At 42.4% G+C, this 26075-nt stretch overlaps 1 protein-coding gene across 2 annotated transcripts in view; it reads left to right on the plus strand.

The window, feature by feature from the left end:
• Nucleotides 1-26075, plus strand: part of LOC139575608 (A disintegrin and metalloproteinase with thrombospondin motifs 7) — a 126994-nt gene that overhangs the window by 36728 nt on the left and 64191 nt on the right. For both annotated transcript variants that reach the window (XM_071400747.1, XM_071400748.1), the window contains 2 exons: nucleotides 7719-7862; nucleotides 20330-20474. In XM_071400747.1, the coding sequence (XP_071256848.1) occupies nucleotides 7719-7862; nucleotides 20330-20474 (289 nt within the window). The remainder of the gene's footprint in view (nucleotides 1-7718; nucleotides 7863-20329; nucleotides 20475-26075) is intronic.

Raw genomic sequence — 26075 nt, forward strand, 5'->3', positions numbered from 1 at the left:
GACAGGACGACTGCACCGTATTGAGGGGAGGATGGATGGGGCCATGTATCGCGAGATCTTGGCCAACAACCTCCTTCCCTCAGTAAGAGCATTGAAGATGGGTCGTGGCTGGGTCTTCCAGCATGACAACGACCCGAAACACACAGCCAGGGCAACTAAGGAGTGGCTCCGTAAGAAGCATCTCAAGGTCCTGGAGTGGCCTAGCAAGTCTCCAGACCTGAACCCAATAGAAAATCTTTGGAGGGAGCTGAAAGTCCGTATTGCCCAGTGACAGACCCAAAACCTGAAGGATCTGGAGAAGGTCTGTATGGAGGAGTGGGCCAAAATCCCTGCTGCAGTGTGTGCAAACCTGGTCAAGAACTACAGGAAACGTATGATCTCTGTAATTGCAAACAAAGGTTTCTGTACCAAATATTAAGTTCTGCTTTTCTGATGTATCAAATACTTATGTCATGCAATAAAATGCAAATTAATTACTTAAAAATCATACAATGTGATTTTCTGGATTTTTGTTTTAGATTCCGTCTCTCACAGTTGAAGTGTACCTATGATAAAAATTACAGACCTCTACATGCTTTGTAAGTAGGAAAAATGGCAAAATCAGCAGTGTATCAAATACTTGTTCTCCCCACTGTAAGTGAACTCAGACCTTGAAATTGAAATTGTCCAACAAGAACTGCACTAGCTAGCTTAGCTCGCCGCTATCTTGGTTAGCTAGCTAGCTGTTGTTAAAACATGGTTGGTAAATAGGCAACATTTTGGCTAGCTAGCTAGCTAAATTTTACAGACAGAATTTTGCCTATATCAATGCTGTTATAATTACCAAACATTTGGATAAACAAATAATTTATGAAAAATGATGTGATGTATGAAAAGATTATATGTTCCATTTGAATTGCTTTGCCTTTGTGTATCAGCAAGGTCGCTTGAGATGTCACAGCTTGCAACTTGCTGCAACAGAAATTGTCCAAATTGATTCGTGTTACACAGGCGTCGCACAGGCAGCACAATTCTGATCTTTTTTTCCCACTAGTTGGTCTTTGACCAATCACATCAGATCTATTTACATCAGATCTTTGTCAGAGCTGATCTGATTGGTCAAACGACCAATTAGTGAAAAAAATATCAGAATTGGGCTGCCTGTCTAAACGCAGCCGTAGAGTAATCTGCATGGTGTTTCATCTCCATTGTGTGATGTGATGAACAAAAATAGGTGGTTCTTTCATGTGTTAGGTCTAGCCTTATAAATACGCTGCTGACAAACACAGCTATACAAATACATTGTCCCCAAATGCCCTCAGTAATGACAATGCATTGTACCCAGACACCTTCAATTAGAATACATTGTACACAAACACCCATGGAGAATATATCCTCATTAAATAATAATAACAAGCAGGTGTTGGATTTATGTACCGCCCATCCCACCCTTGTGTCGCTTAGTTATAATGTGTGGCTGAGGGAATGCAACATTTGAAGTATTTGATAAGCATTCAATGCTCACCTGAATGAAAGAGGAGTTGTGGAATGTGATACCATGGGACATTGCTCTGGTCCCTCCACCCCTTTAGAACCTATTAATGATGTTCTTTGTCCTCAGTGTTCTGTTGTTGTCGAGGCAGACACTATGGCTTTGGAAATATGTTCTGTTGTTGTCGAGGCAGACACTATGGCTTTGGAATTAAACTAATTAGACAATCAAAAACACATACAGCCAAACACCAATGCATTGACACAAACCTGTTGTTTTTCAGTAGCTAATTATCCAGGAGAGCTAACATATAGCAAAGTGGGGGTGTTAAAACGTGAGGAGAGAGACTGAATGAGAGAGAAAATGAGTGGGAATGAGATGGAGAAAATGAGATGGAGAGGGAGGACGAAAGACAAAGGAGATGATTGTGGACTACAGGAAAAAGAGGACCAAGCACGCCCCTATTCTCATCAACAGGGCTGCAGTGGAGCAGGTGGAGAGCATCTAGTTTCTTGGTGTCCACATCACCAACAAACTAACATTGTCCAAGCACACCAAGTCAGTCGTGAAGAGGGCACGACAACGCCTATTCCCCCAAAAGATTTGGCATAGGTCCTCAGATCCTCAAAAGGTTCTACAGCTGCGCCATTGAGAGCATCCTGACTGGTTGCATCACTGCCTGGTATGGCAACTGCTCGGCTTCCGACCGCAAGGCACGACAGAGGGTAGTGCGAATGGCCCAGTACATCACTGGGGCCAAGCTTCCTGCCATCCAGGACCTCTATACCAGGCGGTGTCAGGTATATTGTCAAAGACTGCAGCCACCCTAGTCATAGACTGTTCTCTCTGCTACCGCACGGCAAGTGGTACCGGAGCACCAAGTCTAGACTATTTGCATTGCCCCCTCTCCCCCTCTTTTATGCCGCTGCTACTCTCTGTCGTTATCATCTATGCATAGTCACTTTAATAACTCTACCCACATGTACATATTACCTCAACTAACTGGTATATAGTCTCACTATTGTTATTTAAAAGCTGCTCTTTAATTACTTGTTACATTTATTTCTTATTCTTTTTTTAAACTGCATAGAGAGAGAGAGAGAGAGAGAGAGAGAGAGAGAGATGGTTTGGTGTCTCTAGCTTGAATGATTTAAACCCCCTAAGGTCGCTGTCCTCGCTCCTGCTGAAATCATATTAGCATAATACAAAACATTTAATAATCTATCAGTTTAAGCTAGACATCTGTTTTTTTTTGCATTGGATGCGTCTCAATCCACCACATCCGCTTAAGTAACACTTCTGCATCTGCTGTGAAAGGTGACAGAGCTAGAGCGGTGTTTGTCAGGCCGAAAATGGAAAGATGAGACTCACACGTACATGTCGGTTGTTTTGCTCTAGGACGACCACAGGCCACGCAAGACTCATCTGAAGTCGGTACAGCCGACCTGCCAACTTCTGTCTGTAGAGTCCGAATAGTTGGGGCTACACACTAATATGACCCATCTGTGTAAAGGTGAGACTCTCACGAACATGTATAGTACCAGTCAAAAGTTTGGGCACCTACTCATTAAAGGGCTTTTCTTTATTTTTACTATTTTCTACATTGTAGAATAATAGTGAAGACATCGAAACTATGAAATAGCACATACTGAATCATGTAGTAACCCAAAAAATGTTAAACAAATCCAAATATATTTTAGATTCTTAAAAGTAGCCGCCCTTTTCCTTGATGACAGCTTTGCACACTCTTGGCATTCTCTCAACCAGCTTCACCTGGAATGCTTTTCCAACAGTCTTGAAGGAGTTTCCATATATGCTGAGCACTTGTTGGCTGCTTTTCCTTCATTCTGCGGTCCAACTCATCCCAAACCATCTCAATTGGGTTGAGGTTGGGTGATTGTGGAGGCCAGGTCATCTGATGCAGCACTCCATCACTCTCCTTCTTGGTCAAATAGCACTTACACAGCATGGATGTGTGTTTTGGGTCATTGTCCTGTTGAAAACAAATGATAGTCCCACTAAGCGCAAACTATATGGGATGGTGTATCGCTTCACAATGCTGTGGTAGACATGTTGGTTAAGTGTGCCTTGAATTCTAAATAAATCACTGACAGTGTCACCAGCAAAGCACCCCACACCATCACACCACCTCCTCTGTGCTTCACGGTAGGAACCACACATGCGGAGATCATCCGTTCACCTTCTCTGCTTCTCACAAAGACACGGTGGTTGGAACCAAAAATCTCCAATTTGGATACCAGACCAATTCCACCGGTCTAATGTCCATTGCTCGTGTTTCTTGGCCCAAGCAAGTCTCTTCTTTCTTATTGGTGTCCTTTAGTAGTGGAGTCTTTGCAGAAATTTGACCATGAAGGCCTGATTCACGCAGTCTCCTCTGAACAGTTGATGTTGAGATGTGTCTTATTTATTTGGGCTGCAATTTCTGAGGCTGGTAACTCTGTTATCCTCTGCAGCAGAGGTAACTCTGCGTCTTCCTTTCCTGTGGCGATCCTCATGAGAGCCAGTTTCATCATTGCACTTGATGGTTTTTGCGACTGCACTTGAAGAATGATAGACTGTCATTTCTCTTTGCTTATTTGAGCTGTTCTTGCCGTTTCATCATAGTGCCTGATGGTGTTTGCGACTGCACCTGAAGAAACTTTCAAAGTTCTTAAAATGTTCCTGAATTGACTGACCTTCATGTCTTAAAGTAATGATGGACTGTCATTTCTCTTAGTTTATTTGAGCTGTTCTGGCCATAATATGGACTTGGTATTTTACCAAATAGGACTATCTTCTGTAATCCACCCCTACCTTGTCACAAGACAACTGATTGGCTCAAACACATGAATAAGGAAAGAAATTCCACAAATTAACTTCTAACAAGGCACACCTGTTAATTGAAATGCATTCCAGGTCACTACCTCATGAAGCTGTTTGAGAGAATGCCAAGAGTGTGCAAAGCTGTCATCAAGGCAAAGGGTGGCGACTTTGAAGAATCTCAAATATATTTTGATTTGTTAAACACTTTTTTAGTGACTACATGATTCCATATGTGTTATTTCATAGTTTTGATGTCTTCACTATTATTCTACAATGTAGAAAAAAGTAAAAATAAAGAAACTCTTGAATGAGTAGGTGTGTCCAAACTGTTGACTGGTACTGTACATGTCGGTTGTTTTTGCTCTAGGACGCCCACATGCCCCACAAGACTCAAAAAAATTAATGGAAGTACAGTATATATGGAGACGGTTTAGTGACAAACAATTTCCTGATCTTTCTTATGTCTGTCAGATATAAGACTGACACTTCGAACAAACTTCGTTTTGATATTTATTTGAGGACTATCTGTTTTAGCATGTAGTGAATCTGTTTGCAATGCGTTTCTATGGGTCAATAGCAGTAGGGGGGTGAGTTATTTTATGCAAATGTAAAGTCGTGACCAGAAGTTTTGAGAATGACACAAATATAAATTTTTACAAAGTCTGCTGCCTCAGTGTCTTTAGATATTTTTGTCAGATGTTACTATGGAATACTGAAGTATAATTACAAGCATTTCATAAGTGTCAAGGGTTTTATTGACAATTACATGAAGTTGATGCAAAGAGTCAATATTTGCAGTGTTGACCCTTCTTTTTCAAAACCTCTGCAATCCGCCCTGGCACGCTGTCAATTAACTTCTGGGCCACATCCTGACTGATGGCAGCCCATTCTTGCATAATCAATGCTTGAAGTTTGTCAGAATTTGTGGGGTTTTATTTGTCCCCCCCCCTTTTGAGGATTGACAACAAGCTCTCAATGGGTTTAAGTTCTGGGGAGTTTTCCCAAAATATCGATGTTTTGTTCCCCGAGCCACTTAGTTATCACTTTTGCCTTATGGCAAGGTGCTCCATCATGCTGGAAAAGGCATTGTTCATCACCAAACTGTTCCTGGATGGTTGGGAGAAGTTGCTCTCGGAGGATGTGTTGGTACCATTCTTTATTCATGGCTGTGTTCTTAGGCAAATTTGTGAGTGAGCCCACTCCCTTGGCTGAGAGCAACCCCATACATGAATGGTCTCCGGATGCTTTACTGTTGGCATGACGCAGGACTGATGGTAGCGCTCACCTTGTCTTCTCCGGACAAGCTTTTTTCCGGATGCCCCAAACAACCGCTCTCCTTGAAGTTCTTGATGATCCGATAAATGTTTGATTTAGGTGCAATCTTACTGACAGCAATATCCTTGCCTGTGAAGCCCTTTTTGTGCAAAGCAATGATGACGGCACCTGTTTCCTTGCAGGTAAACATGGTTGACAGAGGAAGGACAATGATTCCAAGCACCACCCTCCTTTTGAAGCTTCCAGTCTGTTATTCGAACTCAATCAGCATGACAGAGTGATCTCCAGCCTTGTCCTCGTCCTCAGCCTTGTCCTCAAACCTGTGTTAACGAGAGAATCACTGACATGATGTCAGCTGGTCCTTTTGTGGCAGGGCTGAAATGCAGTGGAATTTTGGGGGGGGGGGATTCAGTTCCTTTGCATGGCAAAGAGGGACTTTGCAATTCATCTGATGACTCTTCATAACATTCTGGAGTAAATGCAAATTGCCATCATACAAACTGAGGCAGCAGACTTTGTGAAAATTAATATTTGTCTCATTCTCAAAACTTTTGGCCACGACTCTATGCACATTTTATATAATTATAGTTGATAAAGGTTTTAAATAATTTGATGTTAAGATAGCTTGAACATATTTGTTAAGTTGGTCTTGTAGCTTGATTGGCCAAGGAGCAGGACCATTTTTAACATCTACCGCCGTATTCCTATGGTACTCATTCAAACTAATGTTAAGTTATGCAAATGTTTTATGGTTATAGTTGAAAAGTAAATAGTATAAAAAATCTTTTGACAAGCAATCTAAGTATAGTGTAGAATTAGAATGCTGTGATGCAAGTTAGTTAAGTCAGAAAACAAGTCGTGCAGCACACAAGTTAAATGAATTCGCTATGAGGTGCGTAGATCCAAATGCCCAATAACAAGAAAATGAAGGTCCACTCTTTTGGGTTGAAGGCGATTGAAGATACATCTGTTTATTCCATTAGGGACAAACGTCTCACCCCGTCAGGTTTCATCAGTGTCAATGTCATAGCCTTAATTCAAAGGGAGTGAACCTTATCAGTGCTGTGTATGAATGCAAAACCTAATAGAGTTTGATAGTAGTTGAGGTCAACTCCAGTCAATGTATAGCATGTCTCTATACGTGTCCCACTTTCTTTTTTAATGAGCTCTAACTGAACCAGCACTGACTTAGGCATTTGTTGGAAAGGGGCCCTTTACTACATACAACAGCAGGGTATGTAAATACAATTAAAAGGGAGTTTGCCTAGTCTTTGAGGCTTCAGCCCTCGCCTTGGAGTCTTTAGACCATCACAGAGTGAAGCTGTGATATTGGTTGGTGGTGCCATATATTGCTAAGCCCCCTAGTGTGATTCAGATTAGTTTCTAAATACTCCGCTCAGTGGCCATAGGGGGTAAATGGGACTGGGTCGGTTAACGCTTGTGTGAGATCCGGAAGTCCGGCGACTGATGAAAGCAATGTGTCGCATTAGCTTAGCGGGCTATGCTACCCACTACAAAGACACCAAGACTGCTGCCAGACATGTTTGTCAAAGGATTTTGTGCGGTTTCCAAGGCAGGCTCTGGCAGCATTTGATGTTTATACAGTACATGTCTGTCTCTTTGGTCTCTCTCTACTGTGTGAATGTGTACGTGCATACGTGTGCTTATTAAAGTGTGTGTCTAGGCAGCCTGTCTAGGCAGTGGCCTCTCAATATACACTCTGCATCAGCTGTGTGTGTATGTATTGAGTAGACAAAATATTAGGAATGCCTGTTATTTCCATGATGGTGGGTTGACCAGGTGAATCCGGGTGAAGCTATGATCCCTTACTGATATCACCTGTTAAATCCACTTCAATCCATTAGTTATGTGTTCCTCATTTTTTGTCCAGTCGGTGTATAGTGTATATTTGAGAATGGATATTATATTGTATAGTTGTCCACTCACTGTGTTGTCTCTGTGTAGTGTGTGTGTGTGTGTGTGTGTGTGTGTGTGTGTGTGTGTGTGTGTGTGTGTGTGTGTGTGTGTGTGTGTGTGTGTGTGTGTGTGTGTGTCTATATTTTCCTATATATCTGTGTACATGTCAAATTGTCCATGCAGGGCCCACTCACTCTCCCTTCTCTCTGTGGGATGTGCTTCTATGCCGCAGCTTTGGGATTCAGCATGATGGGAACGGCAATGACTGTGAGCCGATTGGGAAAAGACCTTTCATCATGTCTCCACAGCTCCTGTATGGCACCTCCACCCCCAGCTGGTCGCGCTGCAGCCGGCAGTATATCACCCGCTTCCTCGAGTGAGTTCTAATTCCTAATTCTATTGTCCCACACTGATGACCTCATCATTCTGTCTAAGTTTCTCCCTGTTTCTCTCTCACGCTTTGTAATGATAATGCAAATGATAGTATATAGAAAACCATACAATGCGTCATTCAATCAGGCTTAAATGAACTGATAGGGTTAATGCAATGTTCCCAAAGGAAAACAGAATGCAATCATAATTTCCTCACAATATGTTGTTCTCTTTCTGCCTCTCTCTGTCTCCATCTGTCTTTTTCTCTTTTATTCTCTCTCTCTCTCTCTCCTCTCCTCATCCCCTTCAAACCACATTACCTGTCTCTTTCCCGTCTCTAACTCCCTATTCTACAATTCCACTCATCGTTTGTGCCACTGATGGCCCTTGAATCCATAATACAACTACTCCCCAATAAGGACCTAATGGAATATGTACCGGATATGTGCACTGATTTATGAGTGAATTCTAATTGTCCCATGGTCTCTTTGTTCCATGTTGCTTGATGCTTTCAAATTGAGCAGTTCCACCAATGATGTATCCACTTTCAATCGACCATCTACCCAAATAGCCTGGATATGAGAGGGTTGTATGTGGATGGTACTTAGAATGTTTCAATCACAGATCAATAGACAAAACCTCATCACTGCTTACTACCATCCAATCTATCTGAGACTCAGAGACAAGCGTCAGAGACAAGCGTCAGAGACGTGTTTGGTTCCTAAGTAAACCAAGATAAATGATCTATTTCAATACATCATACACCCTTTCCGGTCATAGGTTTGTGTCTCACCCCAGGCCTAGATCTGCATCAGATACATGTCCTACATGTAGTAAGACAGAGGGGCGCTATTTCGCTCGCTCAGATTCTTTCTCCAGTGAGATAGTTTCAACCACTTGCTAATTGAAGGAAAGTTGGCGGGTGCACAGTGTACTCTTCGGATGCTGGAATTATTTTGGATGAACATGCGAAGGTAACCTACTTTTTAAATTAATTAGTTTGACAAATGAAAACATCATGGTTGTGTTCATGGGACATTAAAAGGTAATGCATTTGACAGTTAAATTATGTCTTTACTATACATTCCATACAAAATGTGAGGAGAGGGGTGCCTCAGACTGGCCTCTGCCTGGGTGTGTGTGTTTGTGTGGACCTAGGCAGGATCTAGGCCTGGGGTGAGTAATTGATTTATCTTCATGCCTGCTAAAAAAAATACGACGGCATTTGCTCCCACATTTTTCCTAAAACGTGATTGGTTGCATGTGCTCTCATATATTGGCTTGCTACAGTGTTAGTCTCTTGCTCCAAAGTGCTCTGGTAACATTGTTTGGATCGCTGCACTGGCACCAACTGGCAAGAAAGGCAGAAAACCAGTGTAAAAGATAACTAATGAGCATGTCTGGAAACATGGTCCAGATTTACATGAGAAGTGTTTGCACCAATACAGAACTTGCACCTGTTTTCTCTTTGTCTGAGTGAACATGGCATAAACTAAAAAATAAAGGTTACAAATAGGAAAATGAGTGTATGGTAAAATGTATGACGATGGTTTAATGTTTTAGCTTTGTTTACTTGACTTTAAAGTCATGTGAAAATGTTGCACCCGTACAAACGTTAAATCAATTGGCATGCATCTGACATGCACCACCAAGCCTACATTGACTGTTTTTCTTTTGTTTTTGTTTCTTTGTCAGAGTGAAGCTGTATGTATGACTCAGTATGTATTTTTCTTTGCTGAAATAACCTATTTACATGCTATAGCCTACCTTATCTAATGCAGGCAAACCATCACTTGAGAGTTGGCAGTCACAAGTTTAGCTGCACTCGTCCTTCTACTTGTTTGTACATTTGTACTTTTTGCTCTACTTGTTGTTTTGGTGTGACGAGGTATAATTATTTCAGTATGTTTGCATTCAGATGCAGACACAGTCGTGTCCTTGAAAATAACATTCACACATAATGTGAGGTGAAAATTTCATCAGCACAGACCTATGACCGGAAAGGGTGTATGATGTATTGAAAGAAACCCTTTATCTTTAATTTCCCTCAAGTAAACCAAGATGAAGGGTCTCTTTCAGTACATAATACATCCTTTCCAGTCATAGGTCTGTGCTGATTAAATTTTCACCTCACATTGTGTGAATATGTTATTTTCTAGAACATGACTGTGTCGGGTAAGAGCGTTGAGCCAGTAACCGAAAGGTTGCTGAATCAAATCCCCAAGCTGATAAGGTAAAAATCTGTCGTTCTGCCCTTGAGCAAGGCAGTTAACCCACCGGAAAAGTGGTGCGTGCATATGTATTCACCACCTTTGCTATGAAGCCCATATATAAGATATGGTGCAACCAATTACTTTCAGAAGTCACATAGTTAGTTAAATAAAGTCGACCTGTGTGCAAGTGTCACATGATCTCAGTAGATATACACCTGTTCTGAAAGGCCCCAGAGTCTGCAACACCACTAAGCAAGGTGCACCACCAAGCAAGTGGCACCATGAAGACCAAGGAGCTCTCCAAACAGGTCAGAAACAAAGTTCTGGAGAAGTACAGTGTCACGGCCGTCAACAGAAGTAGACCAAGGTGCAGCATGGTGAGCGTACATATTCCTTTTTATTAGGATGACGCCGACAAAAACAATAAACAATACAAAACAACCGTGAAGCTTAAGGCATATGTGCCACAAACAAAGTTGACTTCCCACAACGAAAGGAGGGAAAAAGGTCTACCTAAGTATGGTTCTCAATCAGAGACAACGATAGACAGCTGTCCCAGCTGTCCCCGGCCAAAACATAGAAATACAAAAAACATAGAAAATAAAACATAGAATGTCCACCCCAAATCACACCCTGACCAAACCAAAATAGAGACATAAAAAGGCTCACTAAGGTCAGGGCGTGACATACAGATTAGGGTTGGGTTATAAAACATATCAGAAACTTTGAACATCCCACGGAGCACCAATAAGTCCATTATTTAAAAATGGAAAGAATATGGCACCACAACAAACCTGCCAAGAGAGGGCCGCCCACCAAAACTTACGGACCAGGCAAGGAGGGCATTAATCAGAGGCAATAAAGAGACCAAAGATAACCCCGAAGGAGCTGCAAAGCTCCACAGCGGACATTGGACTTTCTGTCCATAGGACCACTTTAAGCCGTACACTCCACAGAGCTGGGCTTTACAGAAGAGTGGACAGAAAAAAGCCATTGCTTATTTTTTTTCTTTAAGCAATCACGTTTGGTGTTCGCCAAAAGGCATGTGGGAGTCTCCCCAAACATATGGAATAAGGTACTGTGGTCAGATAAGACAAAAGTTTTGCGTTTTGGCCATCAAGGAAAATGTCTGGCGCAAATCCAACACCTCATCACCCCGAGAACACCATCCCCACAGTGAAGCATGGTGGTGGCAGCATCATGCTGTTGGGATGTTTTTCATTGGCAGGGACTGGGAAACTGGTCAGAATTGAAGGAATGGTGGATGGGCTAAATACAGGGAAATTCTTATGGGAAACCTGTTTCAGTCTTCCAGAGATTTGAGACTGGGATAGAGGTTCACCTTCCAGCAGGACAATGACCATAAGCATACTGCTAAAGCAACACTCAAGTGGTTTAAGGGGAAACATTTAAATATCTTGGAATGGCCTAGTCAAAGCCCAGACCTCAATCCAATTGAGAATCTGTGGTATGACTTAAAGATTGCTGTACACCAGCGGAACCCATCCAACTTGAAGGAGCTGGAGCAGTTTTGCCTTGAAGAATGGGCAAAAATCCCAGTGGCTAGATGTGCCAAGCTTATAGAGACATACCCCAGAGACTTGCAGTTGTAATTGCTGCAAAAGGTGGCTCTACAAAGTATTGACTTTGGTTGGGGTGAATCATTATGCACGCTCAAGTTTTCAGTTTTTTTGTGTTGTTTCTTGTTTGTTTCCCAATAAAAAATATTTTGCATCTTCAAAGTGGTAGGCATGTTGTGAGAATCAAATGATACAAACCCTCCCAAAATGATATTTTAATTCCAGGTTGTAAGGCAACAAAATTGGAAACATGCCAAGGAGGGGTGAATACTGTATTTCGCAAGCCACTGTAGGACTGTTTCATAACGGTAGCTCATATTGTCAGAGTACGAGCAGGGTTAGGAGAATGAGCTGGCATGCAGGCGATCAGGCGGTTCATTGTACTCCCCCTCTGTCCTGCTGCTGAATGGGAGAGGGTAATAGCCCCTCCTTCCAGCTGGCACTAGCCACGGGCCCATGTACGCCACTCCTATCTCTCCTCATCTTTTTCTAAATTTCTCTCCATCTCACTCTTTCTTTTTATATATATATATATATCGTTCTCTCCTCCTATTTCTTTATATATTTCTCTCTCTCCTATTTCTTCATATATTTCTCTCCTCCTATTTCTTCATATATTTCTCTCCTCCTATTTCTTCATATATTTCTCTTTCAGCTGGAACCATCCAATTGCCTCCCTCTAATACTTTTTACATCCCATCTCCTCCTCTTCCTCCATTTGTCATCTTTCCCTCCCTCCTCTTCCTCTCATCTCATCCTGCTCCCACCACAAGGGCACCATTGTGGGCTAATGGCAGAGAGGTTCCTCAGGGCTCAGTACTCAGTCCTATTCAGTTGTCTGACTTTGAGCTGTAGTTGTTACTTAAATGTGGAATGTGGAAGGGCAGGCTGAGCCATGGGGTTCAGATGGTTATCCTACAGATGGGCTGAGGACAGAGAGAGTGGCTCTCCAACAATGTCTAGACTAGATTGTTTGAAGGGGGGTTGGAGGTTGGAAGGAGAGGCGGGGGTTACAAAAAAGCCCCAAAGCTTTTCATGTGTGTAATTGCGATGAAAAGGAATCTGGAAATTGCAGCGAGGACAATTATTGCCTTCTGCTTGATTGTGAGTGGGCAAGACTTCTAAGACTTAAGCTGTAAATTAACACGCACCGTGCAGTGTGTCCATTTTTTTACTGTTTGAAAGGTGAAGGACGTTTTCACTGGTGTTACATAAGTTCAGACATTCGTATTGTTGACGCTTATCGATTTTGATTTATTTTAGCTAGTGACTTGACTATTGAAAATATTAGCATTCTTTGTGTGGAATTTTCTGAAAAGAATAGAGTTTATAAATCACCACTTCAACCTGTGTAAACGTCTCCTGGACAGCACAAGTGTTTTTCTTTCACAAAGGCATCAGATGTCAGTTCTCCCTCTAAACCTCTATTCAGTGGACCTCTGCAGCCATAGTCACTCATGGAGAACAATTTAATTGCTGTTGCATAGTGGTCAATATTATGTCATCCCAAATGCGTCATCATTATATGTATGCATCATTAAACTCCTGGCTATTGAAGTCTCATTGAAGAAGAAGTCATGTACTGTAGGTTAAGCAGCTGTTAACAGATGTTAAGTCAAATATTCCCCTCCTTTTTGGAATACTGCATCTAAAGTTACAAAGAATAGCTTTGCCCTTGGATGAACCAGTTCAATCAAGGTTTGCATTTTAGAATCAGGGAAAATAATAAGTATTAGGGTATTTTTAGTCCATAAATCCCTATACTATTATCCATTATCGGATGCACAGCATATACATTACACAGAAATGCTAGCGCCTTCCATCATACATTTCATTAGCTAGCTGTTAAATGCTCTTTAGTTTAGATGACTTGATATTTTTAACAAGGCACACATACAAAAGTATGCAGTTGACTAAGTATCAGTAGATAAACACAAAGTTTCCGACTTATTTTCATGTGTTCCTCTATCATGATAGTGTTTGGCATATGTGGCAGGATATTCAGTCTGTCTTCAGTAGTCGTTACTGTGGTCCAAAGTCTAATATAGGGTCACTTGTTCAGCTCTGAAAGCATTCTGTGGAATTCTCCCCAACTACATTACTAGGCATGTTGTGATTTTTCCTGCAGCTGTGAGGTGCAGCTGGCCAACGCCACCTTATAGCTCCTCCAGATGATCTAGGCCCTGTATTCATAAAGTGATTCTGAGTAGGAGTTCTGATCTACGATCAGTTTGTCCTTTTAGATAATGCTGACTAAGACCGGGTGGACCTGATCCTAGATCAGCAATCCTATTTTGAGACACTTGGGAAGACAGGCCCTGAGCTTTGTAGGCATAATCCATCTCACCAGCTTTACCTTTTGTATGTTATTTTACCAGATCATCTCAGCTTTCAAGCTCACAGCTCCAAAGTGGCCATTTTGTTTCTCGACTGGGTGCATGGGGTTCATTGAATGAAGTACATTTGAACTCAGTCAAATCTATGGAATATGTTGAAATTAGTGTCATGGAGCGTATTGAAGGAATTCACTCTATCTAGTTGCCATTCTTGATTGCCTGATAGTGAAATCAATCATTTTCATATTTTGCGTGTGAATCTGGCTGTTGCTAGGTAGAAGAAATTCCAATGGATTGCTTAGTTAAGTTAAGCCTTATTCATCACTAGTCACAACAAAATCAGTTGTATAAGCGTATTTATCATGACTGATGTAATAATCTATTATAGCAGATTAGTAGGGGCGGCAGTAGTGGTTAGAGCGTTGGGCCAGTAACCGAAAGATTGCTAAATCTGTCATTCTGCCCCTGAACAAGGCAGTTAACCCACTGTTCCTAGGCTGTCATTGTAAATAAGAATTTGTTCTTAACTGACTTATAAAACAAATAGCTTGTTATTGGTTTGGATTGATGTGGCGTCTACACCTCACCAATGGACCAGTACTTTCAGATGCGTCATTGTATAAATGTTACTTCAGAAATGCAAAAAATCTTTGTTAGAGTTGAAATCACAAACATATATGAATAGGTTATTTCAGGTGAAATACTACGTAAGTGGACCAGACAGAGTTTACTGAAGCAGGATATTGAAAAGGCCTTTAGCCATAGTTTTATAAATTAATTGCAAAGACACCAGTTGTAAAAGTAATGGTTTAAACATTCTTTGCTGAATCTGTCCGGCTCAAATGTAATAACCCACTATACTGCAGGCTATAAAATGTGTGAACTTTAACTACCCTAGTGCTCCAGTAGGCTCCAATATGACTGAGGGGTGTCTGAGGGATGAAATTGGACATTAGAGTTGAGTTTTGCGCACTGAGTTCCACACAGCTTTTTACATTGTTAGGAGAGAAACTAGCCTGGTCTTAGATCTCTTTGTACTGTCTTGCCAACTCCTGTGGTCATTGTGGAATAGCATACCTAATAATATGGACGGTGCATAGGCTATATGCATGGACCAATATGGTAAAATAATTTAAACAAATAATCTGACCAATTGAGCAAAAGCGTGACAATGACCATACAAGTCGGCGATACAGCACAAACAGATCTGGGACCAGGCTTGAGAGAACAAGGCCTGCTGGGAGCATTTGAGTCTTGATAGCAGTTCCACTTGCTGGTGTGATCACACCTCACCAATTACTGGGTCAGAATCAGTGGCCTGGGCTGTGATGCAGAGAAAACATCATTCAATAAAATAACATGGTAGCCTGCCAAGGGTAGAAATTATATTTTTCTCTATTCAGAAAGCTTTCAGTCTAGTCAGTGTGACTGAAAGCAGAATAAATGGTCTTGATTGAACACTTCAATAGTTTTATTGAAACCCTTTACCCCCTCTCGACGGAGTTGTGTTCTGGCCGCCTCAGGATCTCTTCATCCTAATCTGTTCTTGTGTTGCTTGATGGCAGTCGAAAGCAGTTGAGCAGACGCCAGTCACAGTCACTTATGATCATGTGTTTTTTTATATACTTTAAGTAAACAGGAAAGTCCTGTTGCCTTAGAAGTTTATTCTATTTGGCCTGGTCAAGGGTCACGCATCTTGTTATATTGACCATATTTTGGACAAGCAGCTGGACTTCTGCTTATGAGAACAGCAGTGTGTGTTGTTCTGTAAAAGCTCAGCTGTGGCATACCGTTGCTGTGGAGTTGTGACCTTATTGTCCTTATCTACTCTCTCCCTTTGCTGCATGTTGGATTTGTGGAAATTTGCTGCTGTACCTAAAACTATCTGCCCACATTTGAATGAGTCTTCCTCCTGTCCAGTGTTTCCTCTGGAAACATTTGTAGCAGTGGGGGGAAAGGTCGCCGCACCCACCCCCTATTTTGGGTCATTTTTATGTTGCACTGAGAAGCTCTGTTCTGGTGACTTTTTAAAAGGACATTCTACTCTAAAATGAATGAAAATAAATAAAATAATGCACACTCCATATCAAATATAATTTCCACCTCCAGAAATGAGAGACAAATAATGTATTGGTCAAATTATTTGTTCAAATGATTTTACCATATTGGCTCCATGCATATAGCCTATGCACCGTCCATATTATTAGGTATGCTATTACCAGTAAGCATTATCTCCTGTAGCCCATCTGATGCAGCATAGTGGCTAGAAATTAATAGGCTGAAGCATGGGGTTGCCTACAGTATCTGTATTTACCCTATTGGGCTAATCATTGGGCGAGTTCGTTTTGCATGGTCCGGTGCCCGGGTAGGCAGAGTTTGTACATTTTTAGACCATTTCATTGGCTCTCCACTCACTCGGGGCAGCCATGCAAAACGAACTTGCCCATGAGTAGAGTCTCAGGTGAGCCGCAAGAAAATCAGCTGGCGGGTGAAATGAAAACATTATTTCGACGCATTGGTTGGCTTGTGATTCAGAACAATTACATTGGTCTGAAACATTTTAAATCAAGATAATACACTTTTAAAAATGTTAATCAATATCATACACTTATAAAAATTTAAATCAAGATAATACACTTTTAACAATTAAAATCAAGATAATACACTTTTAAAAAAACAGGAGCTTGTTGTGTAGCATTGTGTTGTGAATTCCATTATGTGAGCAGCGAGGCAGACATAAGGCTACCAACCACGCATTGAGAGTGTAGAGCCGGGAACAGTCCATTATTTGGGTGGTGTGAAAACATTCTAATTTGTCCAAATGCAGAGCTTATGATCCCTCTTCCCACGTGAGAATACGACATGTTGACTTTCCCTAGATAGCCTTGCTCACCCTTAAATGGCTAACATAGGCCTCTCCGGATAAATAGAAATAAAGGTTATGATCAGGGCAGGGGTGCAACTTTGGTTTTAGAAATGGGGGGGACATAATTATTATTTGTGTTTAAAAAATACTCATGTTTTTAAATTAAATTTTTTATTTTTTATTGTTTGTATATTTATTATTTGTATTTTTTATCCAGTCTGATAAACACTCCAAACAGCCTACCCGACCGCTCGGAGGCGTCCGCATGGTCCTAAAGCACAACGCTGCCTCGTTTTATATCACATTCCAATGATAAAACTGGGGGGGACACAAAAGCAATTTTAGAATGTGGGGGGACATGTTCTCCCCATCCCCAGTGAAAGTTACGCCCCTGGATAAGGGTACAGGCTACAGCACCATTGTGGAAACAGGTGCTGCGAGAGTGAAATCAACACGGTAGATTGTTACACAACCTGCACTAAGTGAATGTTACACAGCCTGCACTAAGTGACTGTTACACAGCCTGCACTAAGTGACTGTTACACAGCCTGCACTAAGTGAATGTTACACAGCCTGCACTAAGTGACTGTTACACAGCCTGCACTAAGTGAATGTTACACAGCCTGCACTAAGTGATTGTTACACAGCCTGCACTAAGTGACTGTTACACAGCCTGCACTAAGTGATTGTTACACAGCCTGCACTAAGTGAATGTTACACAGCCTGCACTAAGTGATTGTTACACAGCCTGCACTAAGTGATTGTTACACAGCCTGCACTAAGTGAATGTTACACAGCCTGCACTAAGTGAATGTTACACAGCCTGCACTAAGTGAATGTTACACAGCCTGCACTAAGTGAATGTTACACAGCCTGCACTAAGTGATTGTTACACAGCCTGCACTAAGTGATTGTTACACAGCCTGCACTAAGTGATTGTTACACAGCCTGCACTAAGTGAATGTTACACAGCCTGCACTAAGTGATTGTTACACAGCCTGCACTAAGTGAATGTTACACAGCCTGCACTAAGTGATTGTTACACAGCCTGCACTAAGTGATTGTTACACAGCCTGCACTAAGTGATTGTTACACAGCCTGCACTAAGTGATTGTTACACAGCCTGCACTAAGTGATTGTTACACAGCCTGCACTAAGTGATTGTTACACAGCCTGCACTAAGTGAATGTTACACAGCCTGCACTAAGTGATTGTTACACAGCCTGCACTAAGTGATTGTTACACAGCCTGCACTAAGTGATTGTTACACAGCCTGCACTAAGTGATTGTTACACAGCCTGCACTAAGTGAATGTTACACAGCCTGCACTAAGTGAATGTTACACAGCCTGCACTAAGTGAATGTTACACAGCCTGCACTAAGTGAATGTTACACAGCCTGCACTAAGTGAATGTTACACAGCCTGCACTAAGTGATTGTTACACAGCCTGCACTAAGTGATTGTTACACAGCCTGCACTAAGTGATTGTTACACAGCCTGCACTAAGTGAATGTTACACAGCCTGCACTAAGTGAATGTTACACAGCCTGCACTAAGTGAATGTTACACAGCCTACACTAAGTGATTGTTACACAGCCTGCACTAAGTGATTGTTACACAGCCTGCACTAAGTGATTGTTACACAGCCTGCACTAAGTGATTGTTACACAGCCTGCACTAAGTGATTGTTACACAGCCTGCACTAAGTGAATGTTACACAGCCTGCACTAAGTGATTGTTACACAGCCTGCACTAAATGCAAGCACGGTAAGACACATTTTTTCAGATAAGTGTTCATTATTACATTAATTCATGCTTAGACGTTGCATAGGCCTAATAAAATGGTGTGGTTGGCAAGAGTTTGAGTAGCCTACTAAAATACATTAAGCCTATTTGTAGCTAAGAGTATAATGAAATATAACAGAATAAAATACAAATATTTTTCCCACACAACTTGCATCATGACAATGTGTGGAACGGCTGTCATATAAAAAAAGGTGATATTTTAAAACGGGTAGGCTGTTTGGAGTGTATAACGCCCATGCTTTGTTGATGTCTTTCCTAATCTGCGTTGTCACGGAGCAGACGTAGGGTCTTACATTGAGAGTATCATCATGTTACCCATAGAAAATAATAACAATCTATATTTTCAAAAGCATTTGATTCTGGTGTTCATATTTCACAACCTTTGCAGGCTTTTGGAGTTGCCTATATCCAACACCTGAGGTATTCAACTCTTACCTTATGAGGTCCGGAGCCTGCTGGTTCTCTGTTCTACCTGATAATGAATTGCACCCACCTGGTGTCCCAAGTCTAAATCAGTCCCTGATTGTCAGACTTTTCTAATCATTACTCGTTTTGTTGGCAGATGTGGACCGTTCCAGTGTGTCCGTGCAGAAATGATGCATACTAATATAAAATCAATCACTTAGAATTAATACTGTTCCAATACTAGGATTTGTAAATGTCCCTTCTGGAGATAGATTGGATCCCCATAAAAGGGGGATTGACTCATTGATCTTTTTGTTCATGTGATAGAATGGCTGCTGTATTCATGTGGTTACAGCTTGGCATTTTGACTGAGCTGGAGTTGACTTCTAACGACTGGTTTGACTGTGACGCCTGCTTGATTCTGTGTCATGCAGACAGCTCTCTAAACTCTGTTAGCGCCCTGTCAGCTTTCTTACATGGAGACCTTGTCAACGCCGTCACTGTCTACTCAGTCACATACAGCCCTGTCAACTATGAAAGATATGGCCCATTAAAATTAGGCTCAATCATATTTAAGCCCCCCACTATTTTGTTTCAGCCTTAAAGGGATAGTTTGGGATTTGGCCATTTTATTTATCCTTTATTTAACTAGGCAAGTTTGTTAAGAAAATATTATTATTTACAATGATGGCCTACTCCGGCCAAACCCTAACCCGGACGACGCTGGGCCAATTGTGCGCCGCCATATGGGACTGCCCATCACGGTCGGTTGTGGTACAGCCTGGAATTGAACCGGTGTCTGTAGTGACAACTCTAGCACTGAGATGCAGTACCTTAGACCACTGCGCCACTTGGGAGCCCCAAAACAAGAGGACTAATAATGAAGCCTGTTATCTATTTTACCAGAGTTCAATGAAGTCTTGGATACCATTTTTATGTCTGTCTAGTATGAAGGAAGTTAAGAGGTACTTTCACGAGCCAATGCTAACTAGTGTTAGCACTAGCTTAGCCAGGCATCCAGTCTTTTCACTAAGCTAGTTTGCATTGGCTCGTGAAACTGCCTCTTAACTTCCTTCATACTGGACGCAGAGTCATAAAAATGGTATCCATGAGTTCATCTGATCTGGGGAAGTAGATAACGGGCTCATTGCCAAAATCCCAAACTATCCATTTAATAACACACCTTTTCAGGATCTCGATGTGTGCATGTTTCACTATAACGCATTTGTCTGACCACCCTGTTGTTGTGGTTGTTCCTCCTCAGTCGAGGCTGGGGCTGGTGCCTGGATGACCCCCCCGTGCGGGACGTGCTGGATCTGAACTCTGTTCCCCCCGGGGTCCTGTACAGTGCTGCCCACCAGTGCCGCCTACAGTACGGCTCTGGATCCCTGCCCTGTGACGACGTGGACGTAAGACCCCTGATTCTGAACCAATACTTGTCTGTTTCTTAAGCATAGTCCTGCTATCTGCATATCCCTCCATGGTGTGTCCTCTCTGTCCCACAAACATCGTCACAGCTCTTCCCTTCTCACTTCTCCTCTTGTCCTCTCTGTCCTACAACCCTCATCACAGCTCTTCCCTTCTCACTACTCCTCTTGTCCTCTGTCCCACAACCCTCATCACAGCTCTTCCCTTCTCAATTCTCCTCTTGTCCTCTGTCCCACAACCCTCGTCACAACTCTTCCCTTCTCAATTCTCCTTTTGTCCTCTGTCCCACAACCCTCATCACAGCTCTTCCCTTCTCAATTCTCCTTTTGTCCTCTGTCCCACAACCCTCATCACAGCTCTTCCCTTCTCAATTCTCCTCTTGTCCTCTGTCCCACAACCCTCGTCACAACTCTTCCTTTCTCACTTCTCCTCTTGTCTCCTCTTCACTAACCTTGCTCTTCATTCCCCCACTAGTTACTGTAACCCTGCATCACTCCTCTTAGCCCTTCCACCTTCTTCTCCCTCAATCGCTTCCTTACTGCTCTCTGTCTTTATTCTCACATCACCCTCCATTTTGCTCTTTACTCCCCCACTCCTCATCACTCCTCATCTTCATTACTCCTCCACTCCTCATCCTCATTACTCCTCCACTCCTCATCCTCATTACTCCTCCACTCATTATTTACCCTCATCCTCTTTACGCCTCATCCTCATTACTCTTCATGCTCTTTACGCCTCATCCTCATTACTCCTCCACTCATCCTCATTACTCTTCATCCTCATTACTCCTCATCCTCTTTACGCCTCTCCTCATTACTCCTCATCCTCATTAATCCTCATTACTCCTCATCCTCATTACTCCTCATCCTCATGACTCCTCCACTCCGCGTCCTCTTTACTCCTCCACTCCTCATCCTCATTACTCCTCATCGTCATTACTCCTACACTCCTCGTCCTCTTTACTCCTCATCCACATTACTCCACTCCTCATTACCCCTCATCCTCTTTACTCCTCCACTCCTCATCATTATTGCTCCTCATCCTCATTACTCATCATCCTAATTACTCCTCCACTCCTCATTCTCATTATTCCTCATCCTCATTACCCCTCATCCTTATTTCTCCTACACTCTTTCTCTTTACTTCTCCACTCCTCATCATGTTTACTCCTCATCCACATTACTCCTCATCCTCATTACTCCTCATCCTCTTTACTCATCATCATTACTCCTCATCCTCTTTACTCCTCCACTCCTCATCATCATTACTCCTCATTCTCATTACTCCTCATTCTCATTACTCTTCATCCTCATTCATTACTCTTCATCCTCTTTACTCTTCATCCTCATTACCCCTCTCCGCTTTACTCCTCTACTCCTCATCCTCTACTCCTCCACTCCACTCCTTATCCTCATTACTCCTCCACTCTTCATCCTCTTTACTCCTCATCCTCTTTACTCATCCTCTTTACTCATCCACTCCTCATTCTCTGTCGATCAGTTATGTTCTTCTCCTCTCTATACTCACATCACCCCTATAACCTCTCAACAGAGTGCTGTCTGCTCCATTAACATCACCTCCATAACCTCTCAACAGACTGCTGTCTGCTCCATTAAAACATCACCTCCATAACCTCTCAACAGACTGCTGTCTGCTCCATTAAAACATCACCTCCATAACCTCTCAACAGACTGCTGTCTGCTCCATTAAAACATCACCTCCATAACTTCTCAACAGACTGCTGTCTGCTCCATTAAAACATCACCCCTATTACCTCTCAACAGACTGCTGTCTGCTCCATTAACATCACCTCCATAACCTCTCAACAGACTGCTGTCTGCTCCATTAAAACATCACCCCTATTACCTCTCAACAGACTGCTGTCTGCTCCATTAAAACATCACCTCCATAACTTCTCAACAGACTGCTGTCTGCTCCATTAAAACATCACCTCCATAACTTCTCAACAGACTGCTGTCTGCTCCATTAAAACATCACCCCTATTACCTCTCAACAGACTGCTGTCTGCTCCATTAAAACATCACCCCTATAACCTCTCAACAGACTGCTGTCTGCTCCATTAAAACATCACCTCCATAACCTCTCAACAGACTGCTGTCTGCTCCATTAAAACATCACCCCTATTACGTCTCAACAGACTGCTGTCTGCTCCATTAAAACATCACCCCTATTACCTCTCAACACACTGCTGTCTGCTCCATTAAAACATCACCCCCATAACTTCTCAGCCGACTGCTGTCTGCTTAAACCACACATGAGACATGCTCACTAAGTGGCCACCAATCGCATCAATACACACAGCTTCCTGCGTCAGTACACACTGTGCAGCAATGCTCCGTCAATTGTCCATGTGATTGGAGTGACAGGATTTAAAGGGCAACAAATTGGAACAACAGCATTTCATCTTTAAAGCCCAGATGTGTTGGCAAACGAGCTACAAGCCAATACATCCATATCAGGTTCAAAGTGGCAAGCTTTATGGTTTAGAGTGGACACTCAAGCCTATTGGATTCACAAGTCTTTGTTTGTCTAAAAGTGTTTTCAAAAAAAAGGTGCAAAGAGCTTTAGACACACAAGCATATGTTGTCTTGGTTCGAGTCGTGCTACTGAAGGCTTGGTTCGAGTCGTGCTACTGAAGTCTTGGTTCGAGTCGTGCTACTGAAGGCTTGGTTCGAGTCGTGCTACTGAAGTCTTGGTTCGAGTCGTGCTACTGAAGTCTTGGTTCGAGTCGTGCTACTGAAGGCTTGGTTCGAGTCGTGCTACTGAAGGCTTGGTTCGAGTCGTGCTACTGAAGGCAATTGTCCAGTTTTGATTCCGTTTACATTTCATTATGAAGGGGAAGACCCACAGAAGAACATACACAGAATCTGTGTAAACAGCATATGTTCATCCCTGGCAGACTTCTAGAAACGTTATGATAGAAAATAGTTCAATGAGTTCCTCTGTACGTTAATGAAAAATCATTATTCCAACAGTACCCTTTTGATAGAAAATGCCTGCTGCCAGTTGATTGCCGTAGGCTACACTGTAATGTGATAATACACTGGTCTCACACTCTAAACAGTACATACATCAACAAGCAGCCTATAGGTTCACCGTATTTACCTAATACACCCCTCGGGAATTCCTCGCTTGCCGCTTGATTGAATAGCGTCCCCCTTAACTGTAACATTTCTTGACAGATTCTGAGGGGGCCTATATGTGTTTGGTTAGAAGAAAATGGGGTGATTTGCTGGAATTACCAGCGAGCTACTGCGAGGGCCACGAAGATAAACTCGCAGCCGCCTCGGGAGGCGGAAATAGAGCCGCCGAATGTGTATCCATTTATCACTTCTGGAATTACGGCGATTTGAGCTGGAATTACACCCGTTCCCCCTGTCAAAATGGATGTTTGGTATATCCGGCACTTGGAAACCGTCAAGGTTTAAGTGGTTAGAACAACTGGCGCGAGACAGCAGGGAGGATAGCTGATTAACAAGCCCCTTGCTGGGCACTGAGCTCATAATTTGAGCTCATTGAGGAGGTATGCAGTGAAGTCAGCTGGAACAAGATGGATGGTGGCACAGGACTGTGTTCCTGCAGACTTTCCATAGAATTCCTCTGGTAGGGTGTTGTGTTGTGGAAACCACGTAGTTTACACAAAACCCCTGCTTTCTAAACTGCCCTGCAAGGTTGAGAAAAATTGGCATTTCAATAGAGAGAGGGAGTGGGGAGAGAGAGGGAGGGAGTGGGGAGAGAGAGGGAGGGAGTGGGGAGAGAGAGGGAGGGAGTGGGGAGAGAGAGGGAGGGAGTGGGGAGAGAGAGGGAGGGAGTGGGGAGAGAGAGGGACGGAGTGGGGAGAGAGAGGGACGGAGTGGGGAGAGATAGGGAGAGGGAGGGAGAGAGAGGGACGGAGTGGTGGGAGATAGGGAGAGGGAGGGAGAGAGAGAGAGACCACACACCAACATTCTCATCCAGGGTTGGAGTTACTACAGCCCTTTGTATGAATAACATTAGCTGCGTGTGCTTGGGTTTACAGGAAGCCCACCAGGGCAGGAAAGCAAGCGTGGGATAGATCATCTCCTTCAACCCTCTTTGGTGCCATTGCCAGGACTGAAGCAGGAAACCTGAATGGAATTAGGGAATCACTGGTTTCCTCCTCCCCTTTCGATAGTGGTTGGGAGGAGGACTATTTCTTTATTAGTCTGTGTTTTGTAAACAACCCTGGAACAAAACATTCCCAATCAAATAAATTAGTGAGAATTTGACACTTTTCCCAACGGGCAAATCTTGTTAAAATTACGACATTCCAAGATTAGAACCAAGTGGTTGTGGGTTAAGTCTGAGTCATAACTTCAGGTCCGAATTGACATTTATGCATTATGATTTAGCTGGATTTAGTTATTCAGAGTTAGGATGTCATTTACTCGCTCGTTAGTTAGTAAGCGTTTCATATACAACGAGGATGCATGTTTAACATTCACTAATTGGCTGATGGAGGGATGAAAATATTAGATGAAATGAAGGGATGAATTGTAGTTGTATGGAGATTTAATAAGGAATGCCCAAATAAAGAACCAAGGTATCATTATTAAATGTAACATGGACTAGCTGTATGATGTAGTAAAGTACATGATGACCGTCAAATATAGAAACTATAAATCACTTTTGATAGCAGCATTTGTAACGCTCGTCTTCCTCCTCTTGTGAGGAGGAGTAGTAGGAAGGATCGGAGGACCAATGCGCAGTGTGGTAAGTGTCCATATTTTAATAAAGAAATAGAACACTGAAACAAAAACAACAAAGTGAACGAACGAAAACGAAACAGTCCCGTATGGTTAGACACAGACACAGGAACAATCACCCACAACACATAATGACAAACAGGCTACCTAAATATGGCTCCCAATCAGAGACAACGACTGACACCTGCCTCTGATTGAGAACCATATTAGGCCAAACACAAAGAAACAGAATAACATAGAAAAAGGAACATAGACTACCCACCCAACTCACGCCCTGACCAAACTAAAACAAAGACATAACAACAAAATTAAGGTCAGAACGTGACAGCATTAATATTTCAAATGCTCATTAATATATGCGCGCACACACACACACATGGTTGGGCCCGAAGACTGTAAGAAATTTGCATAGCAATAACCCCTTTCCCTTGTGAAACACTAACCAGGTTTCCATCTTACCTTTTTAATGCGAGTAAAGTACATGTTGTCTGATGGAAACGGCTAATTTGCGGGTAAACTTTGCAAATGCTGACAAAGCAAATACCTTAGACAAGGTGGGATCTTTTTGTGTCTGTAAAATGAATTATGCTAGAAATGGCGGTTATTTACATAACCATCATATCGAAGTAAACTTAGAGTCACGCGATATGTTGTGTGGTCCTCCCACTATGACTCAGGAAAGCATGCAGTTTATTAGGCTACAGATGAATTAAGTTATGATGAACTTCCCAGGGTGGTGAAAGTGCACGGTGATGAGCTTGATGCTCCTTTCCAATAAATATCCAGGGTCTTATTCTGGTGACATAATGATCGATAAATAAAAATAAGCAGCAGCCA

The sequence above is a fragment of the Salvelinus alpinus genome, chromosome 5 (genome assembly GCF_045679555.1).
Source record: "Salvelinus alpinus chromosome 5, SLU_Salpinus.1, whole genome shotgun sequence".
Lineage (NCBI taxonomy): Eukaryota > Metazoa > Chordata > Actinopteri > Salmoniformes > Salmonidae > Salvelinus > Salvelinus alpinus.